General features: G+C 45.7%; 1 protein-coding gene across 3 annotated transcripts in view; it reads left to right on the forward strand.

The window, feature by feature from the left end:
- The first annotated feature begins 2446 nt into the window (after nucleotides 1-2446).
- The window catches only part of RAB3B (RAB3B, member RAS oncogene family), a 68167-nt gene continuing 50713 nt past the window's right edge, over nucleotides 2447-19900 (forward strand). The window contains exons 1-2 of one of the 3 annotated variants that reach the window (XM_070609645.1): nucleotides 2447-2558; nucleotides 11793-12020. In XM_070609645.1, coding sequence (XP_070465746.1) covers nucleotides 2499-2558; nucleotides 11793-12020 — 288 coding nt within the window. In that variant the 5' untranslated portion in view covers nucleotides 2447-2498. The other 2 variants (XM_070609646.1, XM_070609647.1) reach the window with 2 other exon arrangements.

Genomic DNA, 19900 nt, shown 5'->3' on the forward strand with positions numbered 1-19900 from the left:
ATTTATTTTGTTCTTCCCTCTGGTGGTCACTTGCTAGTCAATAGGAGGGTAGCACTGGGGGCGTAAATGATACAGCCCAAAGATCAGATGTGACCTCTCTGCCCCTTTAAGATCTAAGTGCAATGGGTTTGAACCTCAATTTTCACATTTTAGAACCCTTGTAAGTTTGAAGCCCTCCTGGAGATTTCTGCAAATTCCACAAGGGCTTGTGCTCTCATAGTCTCTCTCTGGTCTCCTTTTTCAACTCAGAAAAACAAAGCGCATTGCTCAACATCCCTACTCACTCACACTCACAACTCCCCTCTCTCAGAAAGCATTCCTGAGTGTAATGGCCTTTTCCAAAGTCTTGAGTGTCACAGAAAGTGGTTACCTCATTGTGCAACAAACAACTTACCCCATTTTGTGCATTCCAGTGCTTAAACACTCTTTTGTCCACCTGCCATGGGAGGGTTTCCTCTGACCTTTTACCCATGTAACACCTACCATTACGCTGATTTTCTTGCTCACCTTTTCCTTTTCTCCTCCTATCTCTCTTTATGATCTCTCCCTCCTGTTTTGCCAGGTCAGTTCCAAATTGTCCTCCCTTTTTCACACAGAGTATTTAGTGTCCCCCCTCTCCTCCCACACTTACATATCCACACCCCTCAAGTCTCTGAGTAGGACAAAAGGACCTTTTGTGCATTAGGGTCTATCCTTCTTGGAAGGCATTTGTGGTTAAAAATAGAATTTTGTTGTTATAATAACCAATGTTTCCTGTTTACTGAGTGCTTACTGTGTGCCTGGCTCTCTATCACATGCTTGCCAGACGCTATCTCATTTTCTTATTTGATCTTCTCAACAACCCTGAGAGGTAGCTCTCATTATTGCTATTTCTACAAATTCAGAAAAATGAGATAATTTGCATAAAGATCACACACCAAGCAAGTGGAGGAATAAGGATTGAGAACCAGATCTGTCTGGCTGCAAGTCTGTACTTTTTCCACTTTACTACATGGCCTTTCAGGGGAAGGAGAAGGGGAAAGTAATCAGAAGACCTAAGGCCACATAAAGGCAATGTCACCTGTTCTCATAATGTCTCACGACTCTAAAAGGATGGTTTTATACGTTATCTCATTATTCCTGTGAAGAATGAACCATTATCATCGCACCCATTTTGAAATGAGGAAAGTAGGCCTTGTGGGAGAAAGGGAGTGAGGGAGCAGGCAGGGGAGGATACTTGATTTTGAGATCACAGAGGCACTAGCTCTGGGTGATTAAGAGTTCAGGATGTGACCACGGGAGTCAGTGGCCAAGGTGATGTGAAGAGGAGACCAAGACTGAGGAATCAGGAAACCACATAGCTACTGAAGTCGCTGGGAGCATGGCAAGATAGGGGCTAATGAGGACAACTGTGGGCCAGGAGCTGAAATTTTCAATGCATAAGGAGCAAGTGGGCGTCAGTGACGTCCTCGATGAGGGGGGTAGAAGGCCGTATGGCTGGAGAGCAAAGGGGAAGGAATTTTTGTGCTAGGGTGGAGGTAGCAATGCTGACCCCACCCCCTGGTTTTATGGTGTGTGGGGAGTGGGATAGTAAGCCTTCTTGCAGAGGGCTACTAGAGGTCCCAGAGGAGGGTCAAGTTTCAATAAAGGCAAAAAAGTTACCTGAGTACTCTCTGAAGAAGCAGAGGGTGTAGGAGAGTTTGTTGACAAAGGAACAGGGTTCTAGAGGGCACAATGGAAAGGTCTGCCAGGGAGGTGGGCAGTGGCAAGGTGAGTGAAAGGGAGGGAGAACGGTATGAGACTGAGAGAGAAGTCAGACAACCAGAGGGGCTGTCAGTTGGGTGGTTCCCCACGTTGCAGAAACCAATTGTGGACAGGGTAACAATGGAACTTGGGGAAAAAGTGGTTTTGGTATCTCACTCAGACCTCCAAGATTTGGGATGGGTGAAGAGTGTGTGGAAGGACAACGATTCTAAACCAAAGCTGGCAGCTGGCTCCTGTGACCTCAGGAAGACCTTGTGTGAAGCCCACATCAGGATGGGAGGGTGGAGCGCTAATTGCCTCCATGCCTACCTCCCCTGGCATAGATGGGACTTCTTAAAGACCAGGCCAGAACGTTTTCTCACTCAAGCAACTGCTCCTAATGAGGAGCCATTGAAAGTTTTTGTTTTGTTTCAACAACGTTGATGGTAACACGGTCACATGAGAACAATCACTCAGCCTGCTGGTGTAGGGGATGGGGTGGAGAGTGAGGTTGTTACATTTGTCCAGGCAAGAAGTGATGAGGCCCGAATGAGGGTGAGAGCGGTGGCGCAGGAGAGGAAGGGCAGGACAGGGTATGTTGAGGAGGTGTTATTACTAGACTGATGGGATGTGGGGCGTGAAGCGGTGCACAGGGTGGAGGACAATGCCCAGGTTTCTGCCTTAGTTTCTTCTTGTCGTCAGCAGTCCAGGTTCCGCCTCTCTCCCTGGGCTTTGTGAGGATGAAGTGAGATGACGGACAGGAAACTGCTTTCGAGATGGCAAAGCTCGGTACCCATCATCATCTACGTTATCATCAAAACTCTCTGATCACCCCTGTAAGTTCAGCCTATGGAACGAGGCCGGGAGAATGAACGTGAATCACGATAGTCACCCAGATATTGGGGAGCTCGGGGCCTTCAAGGCACCGAGGATTCCCTCCGTCTGCCCTGCTCTGTGGCCGGGGCGGGGCGAGCACGGACTCCGCCCCTGGGCGGGGCGTGGGTGGGGCCTGGACGCGGCCGGAGCCGAGCCGAGCCGGAGCCCGAGGCTCAGCCCTAAGTCTCGGCTCTAGGCACCAGACCCACCCCGCCCCGCCGTCTCCGCGAACCCCGCCGCGCCTGCCGCCGCCACCAGGTCCAGCGTCCCGCTTTGCTGCCGGGGAGCGAGCCGCTCGTCCCGCGCCCGGAGTCCCAGGTGAGGGGCGCGGCCCCGGCGCCCGCCCGGGAGGATCGGGGACCGATCCCGGCGCGGGGCGCTGCGGACCGCGAGCGGCGCTGAGAGGGAGCGCAGGGCGGCGGAGGGGCCCCCGAGGAGAAGGGGCCGGGGGAGGCCGCTAAGGAGGGGGCGCCGCGGCGGTGAGCGAGGTGCTTGCCCGGGGAGGGGGCGCTGGGTGGCCACCCGGACCGGGGGAGCCGCCGGGGCAGGGGCAGCGAGAGTAGGGGGGCCAGAAAGAGGGCGCCCCGGCTTTGGGGAAAAGGGTGAGCAGCCACCGGAGCGCAGCGAGGGATCGCAGAGGGGGAAACGCGGGGCGCTGGGGTCGGCGGAGATGGAAGGAGGGAGCTGAAGGGGGCGGCGCGGGGAGAGGGGACCTGGCCGCCGAGGGGCGAAGGGGGTGCTGAAGCGAGAGGGTTGAGGGAGCCAGGCAAGGGGGAAGCGTGCAGGGGAGGAGACTGGGTCGACGGGGGTCGTTTTGAGCTGGAGAGGAGTGAGGTGACGAGGGGAAGGGGCGCGGGGTGGGAGTGGGGTGCTGGTCGGGGAGAGGGTAAAGGGGAGCGGGGACGTGAGTGTGGAGAGCAGGGAGCGGAAAGGCTGCGGAGCCCAGCTGCCGACGGGCAAGGCGGGTAACCGTGAGTCGGGGGCGAGGGGTGGGGCTTGGAGGCGAGAAGCCTGGAGGAATAGGAGGGTGGGAGGCAAGCCTGGGTCTACCCCAACTGCAGAGGAAGGGGGCGGGGAGCTGGTGGAGGGAGAGGGCAGTGGCCTTGGATATGGGCGGTGGGCGCCCGAGTTGTGGGCAGGGTGCGGGGCGGAGAGGCGCTGGAATAGAGCAGGGGTCTGGCGGCCGGGAGTGGAGGATCTGTCACAGAACCTGGAGAGTTTAGGGTGGGGGCAGCGCTGGGTCAGGTTGGGGAGGAGGCCAGGTGTGGATTGTGGGGTGAGAGTGGAAGGATAATGAATGGGAGCCCGGAGTGGAGTCCGTGGGCACCCAGGTGCTGGCTGTGTCTTAGCTCTTCAGAAGGTTGAGGAGGGCGCACAGGCACTGGACCTTGTCACACTGCCACCTGGGATCATAGACAAGAAGAGAATCGTGGAGAGAAAAATTCATCCACAGGCAGCTCTGTTCTGGAGTCCAAGTGTGAGAATGGGCTTTAGGGGGGCCGGGTGACAGCCTCTGGAAGCTAATAGAGGTGTGGAGGAGGGTGGGAGAAAGACAGGGCCCTCCATCCCAACCTCCTGGAATCCAGATGGAAAGGGTGGGGGAGGGTAAAAGGAGTGGATGTGTGTGTGCACAGGTGGATGCTCACCTCTTCTCTGCCTATAAAGGGAGGAAGACAATGGAAGTCCATGAAAAGCCCTATCTATGGTAGTGGAAGTCCTGGCACTGTGTTAGCCAGAGGAGAGACATTTTGCCGAGGGCCACGGGTAAGGGAAGCCTTCCTGGTCATGAAGGGTTTAGCTAGCAGCGAAGGAAGACGTATTCTTATCAAAGGAAACACTATGGGAAAAGGCAAAAATCTAAAGTAATCTCTAGTCCAAGAAATCTCCATTTTCTTAAGGTTATGATCTGAAGGGAAGCATCAGTAACCTGTAGAAGATGTTAAACAAAGGTTTCTCCTCTCAGCTCAGAACTTCTGAGGTTCCTCTCCGTCTCCCCAGAGTGCAGCACAGGGCCTGGCGCACAGTAGTGCTCAGTGAATGTTGATTGAATGAACAATTGACCCCTGGTGGTGCTCCTGCCTCAGTTTCCTCATCCACCCCCAAGAATTGTTGTGAGAAGCAAATATGATAATGTGGGTGAAAAGAGTTTTGTGGACTGTGAAGGACAGTACAAAAGAGAGAGGCCACTAAGATTATTATGCAGGTGTGCCTACATTCTATGCAAGAAAGAATGCACCTAGTAGAGTGGCTGGCATTCAGTAGGCGCTCAATAAATGGTAGCTATTATGATACTGTTTCTGTGGCTCTAAGAGACCTGGGGAAACCATGAGGAGGTGGGCTGGTGGTGAGAGGTTGGCAGTGGGGAATGGTATAAAGAAAGGTTGAATTAGAAAAGTTAGTAGAATATGGCTTTAGAGAGGAGGTTGCATATTGTAGGGTCAGGTCCACATTTGCCCAACTCTCTCCCTATCCTTACTAATAAATGTTCCCAATAGGAAGATGAATTACATCTATTGAGCACCTGCTACATATCATATACCGTCTAGATGCTTTACCCACATTGACTATAATCTTCCCAACAATGCTTGTTTTACCAACAAGGAAACTGTGTCTCATGTAAAATTGCCTGCTAAGGTCCCACAGCTAATAAATGATAGACCTGGAAAGTGAATCTCGTTTGTTTGATTTGGAACTCCAGGCTATTTCCACTACCCAGCATGACTTGGTAGGAGAAACTATGAAGCACACATACAAAAATTTCAGGGGTTTATAAAGCACTCTCCCATATACTGGTTTTAATTCTTAGAACAGTTTGCCAGGAAGTCATTTTATTAACTTTTTATAGATGAGGAAACTGATCTGCCTAAGGTTATACAAGTGCTGAGAGAGCCAGAGCTCAACACTGGTCTCTCTGACTCAATCTTATGCTCCTCTCATCAAAAGAGAAGTTCTTCCATTCACTTCACTACTTGTCTTCAGTTGATCTCTTCTTGCTGGATTTTAGGGCTCTCTCCGCCTCTTCTCCCTCTTTCCTGCCTGAAGTTGGCTTCTTCCGTAGGTGCTTATTTCTGCTGCCTATGAGACTGAAAGCGTTGTTTGCTTTTCACATCAACCCTTGGAGGAGCCATTTCCTTCTTTCCCCTAGCCTGGGACCGGGGACGACTTCCCAGATGGTCCCTAGGCCTTCATCTATCTTGCTTGTCACGGAGACAGTGAGCTACCCAGCTCTATCATTTATGTGACTGCCACAAAAGAGAGGGAAGATCTGATTGATGCTTATCTTACAAATGCGGTTCTGCACGCACCACTGTGCAGTGACCCATCTGCTCAGATCCGCCTCAGGCAGCTGCCTGCTGGGATGCTTTTTGCCTCGCTTGGAAATGTCTGTGCAGCCCCTGCCCCCACCTCCTGAGAAGATCGCCTTGGGGGCTTCTGTCTGAACGTGCCTTCCGACTGAACCTCTAGGCCCTGTGCCTCTCCGTGTTCTCACACCACTCCTGGGAAGGCTATGCTGTGTGCACAGAAACAGAATTTGACAGCACAGTGTGGCAAGTGCTAGAAAAGAGATGCTCAGGGTGCTGGGGATGCTTCTTTACTCATCCTAAAATTGTTTTTTTCCCCCCCAAGGAAGATTAGCCCTGAGCTAACATCTGCCAATCCTCCTCTTTTCTCTGAGGAAGACTGGCCCTGAGCAAACATCCGTGCCCATCTTCCTCCACTCTACATGTGGGATGCCTACCACGGCATGGCTTGCCACGCGGTGCCATGTCCGCACCTGCGATCCACACCGGAGAACCCCGGGCCACTGAAGTGGAACGTGCCCACTTAACCGCTGCGCCCCCAAGGAGGCCCCCTGTTGTGGTTTTTATTTTCCCTAAACCCAGCCCAATCTGGAAGTCATTTGATAACAAAAGTTCTAGTCATGACACTCCGACTGACTTGCTGTGTGACCGTGGACAAATCATTTCTCTTTGTGGATCCTTAATTTTTTTTACTTGTAAAATAAGGGGAGTGGATCAGACCAGGCATTGAATCTATTTTTTACTCTTGCCTCACGCCCCACTCTCACAGCTGTAGCCGATGTTGCTAATAAAGACAGGCATGTTTCCTGCTAGTCTACACGAGGCCATGTGCATTTTTCTCAACACAGTGTACAAAGCACATTTATATACATTCTCTTATGTAAAATTCAAGGCAGCCTTGTGAGGTAGGTATTTTTATCGTGTCATAGATGAGACACTGAGGCTCAGTTTAAGTGACTTACCCAAGTCCATACATTGAATTACCGGGAAAGCTGGGAGCAGCAGCCAGTCTTTTATTATGATAAAGCTGCCACTCCAAAATCCCTTATAGTTCCAGCAGTCTAAGAGTGTAAACAGCTGCATCACAAAAATGAAGACCCATCGTACGACATTGACATCAAAAGTCTGGTGCATGGCAAAGGCTCAATAAATGTTTATTGAAAGGAGTAACATGCCCTAAGTATTTACTATAGGTCCAGTGATGACAGGATGTAAGGATGGATAAAACTCAGCTGAATCCAGAAGGGGAGGCAGACAGTTAATCGTAAAACAAGCTCAAATAATGGAGCTCAGATTAGGGAGAGGGCAGCTGAGCAAGATTGAACAAGATTTGACTGTAGAAGTGAATTAAAGGGGCCAGTGAAGTAATATTTGAGTCCTTCCCATGGGCCGAGAAATCATGCCAGGTTATTTCCATATGGTAACTGCTCGTTCTACTTGTACCACAGCTTTGTGAAGTAGGTGGTATTTTCTCTATTTTAAGGTAAAAATGCTGTGGCTTAGAGAGGCAATATTTCTTGCCCAAGAATTCAGCTGAGGAATAGAGCAGTGATTTTGAACTTTCCCATAACACTGCCCGGTATTCGATCTAGTCTCAGCTGTTAGCTGTGAGTCTGGGGCAAATCCTCTTAATTCCTGGCCCTCAGTTTCCTTCTTGGTCAAATGGGAATAATAATTACTGTCCTCCCAGTTTTATCTCCCAGGTTTATTTAGAGGGTAAAATAAATAAAGGACATGAAATTGAGGTAAGGATCAAATCTGTGTTTTAGTAAAGTTACTCTTTGACCAGGAGTTCCATTTCTAGGGATCTCTCCTAAGGAAATAAATAGGAAAGTGAAGAAATATTTATGTAAAGAAATGGTCATTGTACTCAAATTTATAATAAATTAAGAATAGAAAAATAAATGTACAACATTAAAGAATCAGTCATATGACACAGCCATAGGATGGAATATAATGTAGCCAGTTGAAATGATATTTATGAAGAGTTTTAAAATCTCAGTAAAATATTCATGATATAATGTTAAGTGGAAAGGAGCAGGATACAAAACTAATGAAAGTTATTAAAATATACTTAATATTTAAGTATATTTTAATTTAAAGCTATTAAAATATACTTAGAAGATATAGACTAGAATGTATGGTATACTATCATTTATATATAAATAGCAAATGTAAACAGAACTCTATGCTTTTATATGTAAAAACTATTTCTGAAGGATACATAAATGGGTAACATTTGCCTCTGGGGAGGGGAACTGGGGATTGGGAATAAGGGCAGAAGCAAGACTTACTTTTCACTGTAAACCTTTAGGTTCCATATTATTTATTTATTTTTTTATTTTATTGAGGTCATAATAGTTTATAACATTATGAAATTTCAGTTGTACATTATTGTTTGTCAGTCATCATAAATATGTGCCCCTTTACCCCTTATGCCCATCCCCAACCCCCTTTCCCCTCTGGTAACCACTAATCTGTTCTCTTTGTCCATGTGTTTGTTTATCTCCCACATATGAGTGAAATCATATGGTGTTTGTCTTTCTCTGTCTGGCTTATTTTGCTTAACATAATACCTTCAAGGTCTATCCATGTTGTTGTAAATAGGGTGATTTTGTCTTTTTTATGACTAAGTATTCCATTCTGTATATATATGCCACATCCTTCATCCATTCATCCGTTGATGGGCACTCAGGTTGCTTCCACATCTTGACTATTGCGACTAATGCTTCAATGAACATAGGGGTGCATAAGTCTCTTTGAATTGTTGATTTCAAGTTCTTTGGGTAAATATCCAGTAGTGGGGTAGCTGGGTGTTATGGTATTTCTATTTTTAATTTTTTGAGAAATCTCCATACTGTTTTCCACAGTGGTGGCACCAGTTTGTATTCCCACCAGCAGTGAGGGTTCCCTTTCCTCCACAACCTCTCCAATGTGTTATTTTTTGACTTGGTAATTATAGCCATTTTGACAGGTATATGTGATATCTCATTGTGGTGTTGATTTGAATTTCCCTAATGATTAGTGATGTTGAACATCTTTTCATGTGCCTGTTGTCTGTATCTTCTTTGGAAAAATGTCTGTTCAGATCTCCTGCCCATTCTTTGATCAGTTTGTTTTTTTGTTGTTGGGTTATATGAGTTCTTTACATATTTTGGAGATTAACCCCTTGTTGGATATATGATTTGCAAATATTTTCTCCCATTTGGTGGGTTGTCTTTTTGTTTTGTTCCTGGTTTCCTTTGCCTTGCGGAAGCTCTTTAGTCTGATATAGTTCCATTTGTTTGTTTTTTCTTTTGTTTCTCTTGTCCGAGTAGATATGGTATTGGAAAAGATGCTTCTAAGACTGATGTCAAAGAGTATACTGCCTGTATTTTCTTCTAGGAGTTTTATGGTTTCACGTCTTACCTTCAAGTCTTTACATATTATTTATTTTTTATTCTAAAAATTAAGATAGTAATGCAAACTACAGATAGTGATAAAGTAATACTTGCAAATAGTAAAAATGTGTTTGAATTATTTTCAATGTGTTACCTTTTAAATGAACAAATAATAAGCTATAATTTAAATAGATGGCATTTTGTTGCATGAAAAAATAAGGGAGGAAATACACTTAAAATGTTAAAGATGGCAGTTTCTGAGTGGGGTAGGATGTCTGGTAATTAAAAAAATTTTTTCTTACACGTGTTTTTTTCTAATTTTTCATAATGAATATATACTTTCAAAATAGAAATTTTCTGTTGTAAACAAACAAAGATGACTGGCAACAGAGCAGAGGGTGGTGTGAGGTCGTTGTGGTTGCTTCCCATGTTTTAGGTAGAAAAAAGCAAAATTCCTTTGAATCACCAGTTCTTGAAACAAGTTCTGCATCTTGTACCATAAAAACTGATGTCAGGAAAATGAGACAGTTTAGCAGGCAATGGCACCCTCCTCTCCAATCTCATTTTCTTCTTCCATGGAAATGCTTCGCCTCAGTTTCCAAGTGTCCTGGGCATGTTCCACACCCACCTGGTGAGCCTTGTCACTGGGCAGATTGATACAGGGATGGAGCTGAGGGTCTCAGATAAAGGCTTGGAAGCTGGGAGGAAAGAAAAGGAAAAACAGAGGCCACCAGAGGCTAGTGTCGGCATATTCAAGGAAGTGTTATTAAAGGGCTGCTAATAATCCCACGTGTGTCTGACCTTTCTTCAAGAGGGCTTTAAACCTTCTACATTTGTCAGCTCCTTGTCCTTACAGCTCACCTGAGAGGCCGATAGAGCTAAATCCACCAGTCTCACTCTCTTTTCCTTTGGGGAAAAAAGCAGGAATTCCTAAGGAGAGTGACACCTTGGGCACTATCTCATATTAGGGCTGTCCTTGCACCCTCCTTACCACTCACCCAGCCCATCCATGTACCCAGTGCTGAGCACAAAGAGAGTCTGCAGGTGGAGAAGCAGGGTACCTGTGGCTGGTAAGATGTAGAAGATACAATTTAAAGACTCAAGACCATAGGACCAAGTGCCAGATTATGGAGTTCAGCTCCAGAGTGTTCTAGGAAAGGAGAGGATGGTCGCAGGTCTGAGAGGGCTGGGGTCTCAGGGAAGGCCTGGCACATAATAAATACTTGCTGGGTGAGTGAATGAATGAGCGAATGAACAAATAAATAAAGGATCTAGGCTTTGAAGGATTTGGAATAATAATGAGTTATGTTCACAACTGTGTGGGATTTACCAGTTTATTAATGTCTTAATCATCATTTTCTCATTTAAGTTCTGTGATAGCCCTGTGGGAAAAGCAGGGCAGAAGTTGTTCTCCCCATTTTCCAGATGATGAGTTTGGGCCCCCGAGTGATGATATGACTTTATTAATTCAGCACACATTTACTGGGTGCGGACGTGGATTAGGTGCTGGGACTTGTGCTAGAAGCTAGGGAGGCAGAAATGAAGTATATTAAGTCTTAGATGCTCAGTCTAAGGAGGAGCCGGAATAGTAAACAGTCTGAGATGATACACGTGCTGTTAGAGTGCCCTGGCTGCACGGGCAGGGGTGCGTGCCTCTTCATGCACAGGAAGGGGGACGACGTGGATCTCCAAGGATGAATCAGAGTTGATTAGGAGGAGAAGAGCTTTGTAGGCAGAAAGAAAGAATACACGTCTAAAGGGACAAAAGCGAAAGATAACATTGCACATTAGGAGTAAAGCGTGTAATTTGGTATAAAATAGCACAGGTTGGTGGGAGAAGGCTTAGGGGAAAATAAATTTTAGAGAGTTTATTCTTTTGTTAGTTGGTTCTTTGTCAAGTTGAACAGTTTGGGCTTCATCTTTAGAGCTGTGAGGAGGTACAACCGTTTTTGAAGTGGGAATGATGGCCCTATTCTGGGCCTTTCCTGAAATGTTCATGTGTTTGCTGTTTTGGCTTCTTTTTTTTCAAAACTCCTCAGCTCAGGAGCTGCCTTCTGCAAGAGCCTCTCCTTGACTACCACACCTCCGGGTCGGGTTAGGTGCTTCTTGTGGGCTTCTTCAGCTAAGGCTTCCCTCTGTCTTTATCACTTATCTGCTGCTTTGTGACTCTGCATTTACATGCTTTTTTACAGTAATCTGGAACCACTCAGAGATCAGACACCATGTCTGATTCATATTTGTATTCCTCATGCCCAGCACAGGGCTTGACCCAGAGCAACGTGCTCAGTAAATATTTGCTGAAGAAATGAATGGGAGGAGCTGGGTTCCACCCCAACCCTGAGACAACATTTGGGGCAGGTGCAGTGATGGGGTGATCCTGAGTGGTGCGTGTTTCCTCAGTGATACTGAGGTAGGGAGTGAGTGTGTGAATGGTGGGGTGACCATTAAAAGATTGATGACTCAGGGTGACACCGGAAGTGTGTTCCTGAGTGACCACAAGTCTCTCCTGCAGATGGCTTCAGTGACTGATGGTAAAGCCGGAGTCAAGGATGCCTCTGACCAGAATTTTGACTACATGTTCAAACTGCTCATCATCGGCAACAGCAGTGTTGGCAAGACCTCCTTTCTCTTCCGCTATGCTGATGACACCTTCACTCCAGCCTTTGTCAGCACTGTGGGCATCGATTTCAAGGTGAAGACAGTCTACCGCCATGAGAAGCGAGTGAAGCTGCAGATCTGGGTGAGTCCTGGGCATCTTGGGCAGGATTGTCCTAAGAGGTAACTGGTCTGCCAGCACAGGGGCTGGGAGTTTGGAACTTCTGGGTCATATGGCCTCTGGTGCCAATGCTGCTGCCAGTCTGGCCCCTGGGCTGCCGCTTGCTGGTTTTATACAAATTGACTCTCCTCTGGGGGCTCGGTTGCTTCTGCTGCTTAGCCATCCAAGAATCTTTACCCTGGCCTGTGTAAATGAGCAACCAAGAATCTGGGCTTTTGAGTTAGGGACCTGTTCAAATTCCAGTTCTGTCACTTACTGCTCATGGAAACTTGACCAAATCATTTAACATCTCTGGGCCACCATTTTCTCTTTGGGTATTATAATAGCGTCTACATCATAGGGCTGTTGAGTGCTTAGCATAGTTCCTGGAAAATAGTAAATACGCGATAAATGTTAGCTACTGTATCCATAATCTACCACTGTGTAACAAATCACTTCAGAACTTGCTGGCTTAAAACAATGATAATCATTATTGCACAGTTTCTGTGGATCAAACATTCGGGAGTGTCTTGGTTTCTGGCTTGTGGCCTCTCAGGAGGTTACAGCCGGATGTTGGCTTGGGTTGCAGTCATCTGAAGGCTTGAGTGGGGCTGGAGGATCCCCTTCCAAGGTGATTTATTCACATGTCTGCTCCTGGCTGTTAGCAGGAGGCCTTAGTTCCTTCCCAGTTGGCCTTCTCCACAGAGCTGCTTAAGTGTCTTCATGGCGTGGCAGCTGGCTTCCCTGAGGGAGAGAGCAAGGAAACCAAAGAGGAAGTGGCAGTGTCTCTTATTACTTAACCTTAGTGTATTCTATTGGTCACTGATTCAGTGGAGGAGGGATCTACACAAAGGTATGAATACAGGGAGGTGAGGATCATTGGGAGACCATCTTGGAAACTTGCCACCACAGTTTCTATTATTGGTGTCTACCAGTGTACTAATAAAATATGTACATATTTGAGATGATACAGCAACGTGTAGATCATATACTTTTCGGTAATGAATTTTAACACTGGGAAAATCTGTCATTTAAAGTATTCAAATCATGTTTGTTTATAATCTGTCCACTCTACCTGTTAAATGTACATTAATATATTGTGCATATATCTTATTGGTATAGTCTGTATAGTACTTTTTCTTTTAACAAATTATTTCCATATATTATCCCACAATTGACCCCATGAGGCAGATTTTATTTTAATACACCCTGTTTTACAGAAGAAAAAAATTCAGACTCAGAGATTAATTAAATTGCGTTAGTTTGACCACACAGCTACAATGTGGCATTCGAATTCAGATCTCCTGATTCTAAATTATGTGGTCTTTTCTCTACACTGTGCATGTTAGGTCATATGGAGCCCACATTTCCATTTATGATGATGTTAAACATTAATTTATATAGAGGTAAAGTTTGTTTTGTTCATTTAAACTCTATCTAAAGCATTGGGGAGTCATAAATTATTAGAAATGCAAGAAGCTATGCAGACCATTTAGTTCAGTGGTTCTAGAAGTGTGGTCTCCAGATCAGCAGCATCAGCGTCACCTGAGAATTGCTTAGAAATGCAAAGTCTCAGGCAGCCAGACCCACTGAATCAGAAACTCTGGGGCAAGGCCAACAATCCGTGTTTTAACAACCCTTCCAGGTGGTTTTGAGGCAGGCTAAAATTGAAGGACCACTGACCTAGTGTAACTTCTTCAGGTTGAGAATCCGTAAGCATTTATCAAGTACCTATTATATGTGAGTGCTTCCACTGTGTTATCTCACATCCCCCTTGCAGCCAGTGCACGGAGAGGGTGCAAGCACAGGATATTTGCGGCATGGTGAGCAATATAGTGAAACTGGAGCAGGGCTGTGAGAGAGCAGGGAGGGGGTGCTCAGAGAGAAATTTGCTGGAGAGCCTATCAGGTGGCAGCTTGCAGGTCAGGGGGACCTTGCACAACAAACAAAAGATTCTTGCCATGGGCCAGAGGGCACGTGCCTGAAGACTCCTTAGGGAGCTGGAGAAACAGAGTTTACTTTTATCTATGAATACAAAATAAATTTTTGCTCATGTTTACTATATGGATTAACACAGATGTCTTCATTTGATTTCCACATCAGATGGTCACATACCTTACGCTTGAAAATTCTTCAGGTAGGGGGAGACATTCTGCCCTCCTGAGGGGTTGGCAGTGGTGGCTCCTTCACTCCTTCATTCATTTTCAGCCCACCGTGAGCTTTTGCAGTTTTCCTGTGTCTGGTTAAGTGGATTTATTGATTATACTACCTAATTTTAACTAAATGAACCCTCACAGTGGATCTATGGCTTTAAAAGAGTCTTGCAAAGAAACCTCTGATTGAAGACAATGCTAATTATAGTGAGCCTGAGTGAGCCCAAGAAAATGGCTGACGTTTCTCCAACTCCTGGCACAAGTTCATTGTCAGCCACATTTTGAGGTAAAATCAATGATGATCTAATTAGAGCTGACATGATCAATCACATTGCTTTTGCTAAAAAAAAAATTAGAGTTTTTGTGTCTGTGTGTATGTGCTTTTCCATAGCAAAAAATAAAGTTTTCTGTACTATTCATAGATACATTACATAAATGTATTAAAATGTGTTAAAATGTAAACATTTAAATATTATTTATGTCATTTTAATGTATTTTAACATCTTTTGTGTACAGAAGTAGATATATATATAATCTAAGTAAATATACAAATATTGTGGGTGCTGTGCCTACATTTTTCTTACTTAGAGGGATATATTTGGAGACCACTACCATAAGCATTGGGGAGCCATAGAAGGGTTTTAAAAAGATCAGATTTGGGCCGGCCCGGTGGCACAGCGGTTAAGTGCTCACATTCTGATTCAGTGGCCCGGGGTTCGCCAGTGCAGATCCTGGGTACGGACGTGGCACTGCTTGTCAAGCCATGCTGTGGTAGGCGTCCCACATATAAAGTAGAGAAAGATGGGCACAGATGTTAGCTCAGGGCCACCCTTCCTCTGCAGAAAGAGGAGGATTGGCAGTGGATGTTAGCTCAGGGCTAATCTTCCTCAGAAAGAAAAAAAAGATCAGATCTGCATTTTTTAAGATGCCTTCAGTTTGGAGGGTAGATGAAAGTAAGACAAAGAAACCATTGGTTTGGGTAAATTATAAGGGCCTGAACTAAGGGTATAAGTCTGCTCAGACTACTACAGCACGATATAAGAGACGGGGTGGCTTAGACAACAGAAATTTATTTTCTCACTGTTCTGGAGTCCAAGACCAAGGTGCCAGCAGGCTTGATGTCTGGCGAGAGCTCTCCCCTTGGGGTTGCAGACGGCTTCCATGCTGTGTGCACACATAGAATTTCCTTGGTGCATGCACATGGAGAGAGACTGAGAGAGCTCTCAGGACCCCCACCCTTATGAACTCAATTAACCTTAATTACTTCTGTAGAGACCCCATCTCCAAATATAACTACACTAAGCCTTAGGGCTTCAAAGTTTGAATTTGGGGAGACACAAATATTCAGTCCGTAACACTAAGACAACGTCAAAATAACATAAGAGATGGAAATGGGGAGAGAGATTTGAGAAAGATTTAGGACTAGAATTTACAAGTTTTGATGATCAATTAATTGTGTAGAGAGAGGGAAGAACACATATCTGCTTATCTATAGCTACTTATATATATTTATTTCTGTATACAAAAGTTCCATGATTTTACCAAAGCTGTGTGAGCTTTGCTAAGTCACTTCACTTCCATGAGCAGACAACATCCTCAACTGTAAAAGTCTCACAGCTTTGTTGGCTGGAGCGGGGTGGTGCACTACACGTGATGACACAGTCTTGTGCCTGGCAGGTATTAGGAATGCAGTAATGTTAGGCTCCTGATTCACATGCAAAGGGTGACTAGGTCCCCTCCCAAGTTTTCCACCTGTGGTTCCAGGAGTGCTGGAGCAGCATCCAGGGACTCACCAGCACTGTATGAAGTGTTCAGTTAAATTCCTTCATCCCATTTGATTTCTCCCAGGGGATTTCAGAAAGCCATTGTCAGGGTAGAAGGTGGAGAGGGAGGAAGAGGAGGTTATGAGCAGCACCATTCACAAAAGGAGATTCTCTCATCTCTGGGGGATGTTGGATGCTGAAGGCATTGGTAATGCCTTGTTCCCTGGGTTCCTTCACCACATAGGTCCCTGGGAGTCCCCTCTGTTTCCTGAGAGGTTAATTATGATAGATCAGAGAAGAGAATCTTACTGGGGAGGTGGGAATTGGGGAGAAATCTCTTTAGTAGGGAGTGAGAGCGCACACAGGTGCGAAGGGAGGGAGATTCGGTAACTCCACAGCAACAGACCAGATTAGAGGCCACTTACTGCTGCTTGCTGGTTGCTGGTTGCCAAGCAACCACTGGAGCCCTGTGGGAAGAGAAGAGTGGGAGAGGGACGTCCACTACGTCCATGTGGGGACCATTGCAGAGGCTGTTGTGTCTAGTGCTGGTCAAGGGAAGAATTGGGGCTCTGCAGGAGTACTGAGCTGACCTAGGACCCTGGGGACCTGAGTTCCAGTCCTGGCTCTGCCTTGCAGTCGTTGTGTGATCTGGAGCGACCCTTCCCCTCCATGGGTCTGTTTCCCCAACTATCAAGTGGACAAAATAAGCCTTGCTTTTCTTGCCTCCTGGGTTGTTGTGAGGGTCAGGTGAGGAAATAGAAGGGAAAGCCCAGGAGAAATAGGAAGCCTTTGGTAGATACAAAGGACTGTGGATATCGTCAGCTACATGTGAATGTGATTCTTCTTGTGTGTACTTTAAATCATTCTTTGTGTCTTTCATACCTTCCCTCTGACCAAGAGAGGTAGTTATCTCCTTAATGGGTGGTTGAGACCAGAGAAGTCAAGTTACTTGAGTGGAACCAAACAGTAAACTTCATTCGTCCATTCATTCAGTACACTTTTATCTGGTGCTCACTCTGTGCCAGACATTGTGCTAGCTGTGGGGGAACACCCTTCCTGCTCTCATGGAGTGTACACTCTAGTAGGAGAGATAGACACTAAGTATGAGAATAAAAAATATCTAATTTCATCTGTGATAAAGGCCCAGAAGGAAAAGAATAGATTTATTTCAAACTCAGGCACTGGGACTCAAAGCTCAGATATCACTGAACTTGACTTAGGTCTCATCCCTGGGCTTGCAGCTGGGGTTCAACATCAACTCTAATTATGGTTTAAAAGGCTAGCTTAGCCTTTTATTTTTTATTTATTTATTTTTTAAAAGTCTTTTATTTTGTTTTTTATTTTTTATTTATTTTTTTGAGGAAGATTAGCCCTGAGTTAACATCTGCTACCAATCTTCCTCTTTTTTTGCTGAGGAAGACTGGCCCTGAGCTAACATCTTCCTCTACTTTATACGTGGGACGCCTGCCACAGCATGGCTTGACTAGTGGTATGTAGGTCTGCACGTGGGATCTGAACCGGCGAACCCCAGGCCACTGAAGCGGAATGTGTGAACTTAACCACTGCACCACTGGGCCGGCCCCAACCTAGCCTTTAGAAGGTCATCACCCTTCAACACACTGGCTCACCCCAGGCCTGGTCCCTGTCAGAGGACATGGTGGCAGGACCCTCTATTGTGGAAAAACAGAATATCCTCCTTTCCAGTCTCACCAGTGAGGCTTTTTTGGTGACCTGCATATCAAGGAGACTTTTAAGATGGGAGTGTCTCATGTGTCTGGCGATACTTGTATAAAGACCAGGGAATGGACTGGCTGATGTCCAGCATTCTTCTATTGAGGGTTCAAGAACTCTCTGTTTGTGAAGGACTTATAGACCACTATCCTTCCTCCTGGGCCTGTCCTGGTATCGCCGTTCTCCGTCCTCTTTCTTTCTCTTCAACTCCCTCCTCTGAAGCCCTCAGTCACTGTGCTACTTGTGTGTACCTCCTTTATTCTACATGTTTTGCTGTGTTGGTGATGATTTTTAAAAGATAATGTGTATAAAGCACCAACGTAGTGCCTGGCACGGAGGCAACACTCATCAAATAAGAGTTTTTATTAAGGTTCTAGGAAGGGTCAAGAATTGATACTCCTTTTCTTCCCCATTTAAGTTTGAAACCAACTGCAAGAGAGATGCAGGAGTCAGAGAGATGGGAAGTAATGTGGCAGCCTTATTATTGCTGAAAGCTAGGATGAAGCACATGGCGCAAGTCTTCAGGGAAGTGGAGCTTGCTAATACTTCACACTGGAGTCAGACAGACATACAGACCCAATCACAGACCACCGTGGGTTGCTAGCTGCAATTAGCTCATACAACATGCTCCCAGGGTCAAAGTCCGTGTGGCCCAGAACTACTAATTCTTAAGGCCTGAAGCCTCCCACCTAGGTCTGCAGTGGAAGTCTCTATCTCCATGGACAGTCTTCCTTATGGAGGGGGAGGGGAGGGTCCTTCCTCCAACAGCTCTTTTTATAATTAAAGAGACAGGTAGAACCAAACATCAAGTCTAAGGCAAGATTGGGCATAATGGCAAAAGCTGGGAAAAATAGGAGTCTTAAGAGAGTTCGTGGGAGTCTTAAATTCCTCAGTGAGAGTGACTCTCAGTGTAACCCGGAGCTAAGAATAAGACCAGGTGAGATGGGGCTGTGGGAAGTTAGCTAGGTTCACTCAGTAGCCAACCAGCTTATTCCCACACAGCAGCCTTGATGAAATTAGGTCACCACATGGTTTTGGAGTGTCACTTATAATATTAAATTAGTGAATATTAAATCTGGGGATGTCAAAGACCTGTATCTTAGGACGAGTAATATGAGAGTACAATAAAATGTAATAGAGCTTAGAAATATGGAAAGATAATAATACCAGAAACCTAGCCTAAGGAGGATTGTGGCTCTTGAGCAGTCATTTAACAAATATTTACTATGCCAGACATTGGGGATAGAGAAATTAATATGACTACGATACATTCTTTGCTCTTCAGGAACTAGTGAGACTGAATTTACCCTGAGCTCCAAAAGTGAAATAAGATGAGTAACATAGTTCTCTTGTTCTGGTTAAGAGAAGCAAACTAGGACACCTAGAGAGATCGACTTTCCCCTAGAATTTAAGAATATGGAATAATGTATTATTATGTGACATTGGGCAGCTGTCTAATGGGCATCTGTATTAGATTCCTATTGCTACTCTCAAAAGTCACCGCAAACTTAGTGACTTAAAACAACACAAATTTATTATCTTACAGCTCTGGAGGTCAGAAGTTCAAAATGGGTCTCACTGGGCTAAAATCAGGGTCTGGCAGGTCTACATTCCTTCTGGAGGCTCCAGGAGAGAATCTGTTAACTTACCTTTTCCTGCTTCTAGAGGCTGCCTGCACCCCTTTTCTTGGGGCCCCTTCTTTCATCTTCAAAGTCAGAGGTGTAACATCTACCAATCTCTCTCTCTGACCTTCCTGCCTTTCTCTTGTAAGGACCCTTGTGGTTACCATGGGCTCAGCTGGATAGTCCAGGATAACCTTCCCATCTCAAAACCTTAATTTAACCACATTTGCAAGTCCCTTTTGTCCTGCAACGTATTTACAGGTTCTGGGGATGTCCTTGGGGGCCATTATTCCGACTACCATGGCATCTATTGATAACGTGGAAAAGATCTAACATAAATTCTCCCTATCCTTCAAGGCTGTAACTCAAGTTCTGTCCCCTCTGGTAATAGCCCCTCTTGCTAACTACCTGAAACAGGTGCTGTTTGTGTCTTAGGCTCACACTGCCCGCTGAGAATGCCTGTCACCTTGTTAGGTGCCAACAAGCCTGTGAGTTTAGAGCTCATTACATCTTGGGCTCTTGTGTTCTAACCTGAGGAGGCTGAGGTCCAGAGAGAGATATGCACTGTACTAAGGGCCCACTGCCAGGTTTCCTAA

The sequence above is a fragment of the Equus przewalskii genome, chromosome 2 (genome assembly GCF_037783145.1).
Source record: "Equus przewalskii isolate Varuska chromosome 2, EquPr2, whole genome shotgun sequence".
Taxonomy (NCBI): domain Eukaryota; kingdom Metazoa; phylum Chordata; class Mammalia; order Perissodactyla; family Equidae; genus Equus; species Equus przewalskii.